The sequence below is a fragment of the Penaeus monodon genome, chromosome 19 (assembly GCF_015228065.2).
Source record: "Penaeus monodon isolate SGIC_2016 chromosome 19, NSTDA_Pmon_1, whole genome shotgun sequence".
Classification (NCBI taxonomy): domain Eukaryota; kingdom Metazoa; phylum Arthropoda; class Malacostraca; order Decapoda; family Penaeidae; genus Penaeus; species Penaeus monodon.
The window spans coordinates 5,152,073-5,152,497 of record NC_051404.1 but is presented as its reverse complement, the minus strand read 5'-3'; the positions used below and the strand labels follow the sequence as shown (position 1 = coordinate 5,152,497).

Sequence of the window (425 nt, the reverse complement as noted above, 5' to 3'; positions counted from 1 at the left end):
CCCCCCCATCACAGGGCTGCACGAGCACTTACTTGCGAGAGCCTGCGACTTCCTGCTCTCGTGCTCCGACTCGAGGGCGTCGAACACGGCCGCTCCCACAAGCAGATAGGTCAGGGTGATGACGATCAGGGAGAGCGTACGTACGTTTTGCTTCTTCATTTCACCCTCAGCGCATGTGCGGGGTCAGCAGCCTCTTGAGGTCAGCTAGCAAGAGGATCCCGCGCATGTTGCAGCCTGACCTCCTCGGCTCCGAGACTTGCGGCTTCTTCGATGTGCGGTCGCGGTGCGGCTCTCTCGTCTCTGCGGCGCGCGTGCCTTGTGAGGTGGATCTCCCCTTACGGTAGGCCTATGCTTCTTTCTAGAAATGTTCTGTGGGATACACTAAAACTAGCGACAAGCGGAGTGTGGATGCAGTGAAGTAGATG

At 58.6% G+C, this 425-nt stretch overlaps 1 protein-coding gene across 1 annotated transcript in view; it reads right to left on the bottom strand.

Annotated features, from left to right (window-relative positions):
- LOC119585011 (two pore potassium channel protein sup-9-like) overlaps positions 1–425 on the bottom strand; it is a gene marked incomplete at its 3' end in the record, with an annotated part of 119,267 nt that overhangs the window by 19,639 nt on the left and 99,203 nt on the right. Inside the window, 1 exon segment of the mRNA XM_037933626.1 lies at positions 33–425. Coding sequence (XP_037789554.1) covers positions 33–159 — 127 coding nt within the window.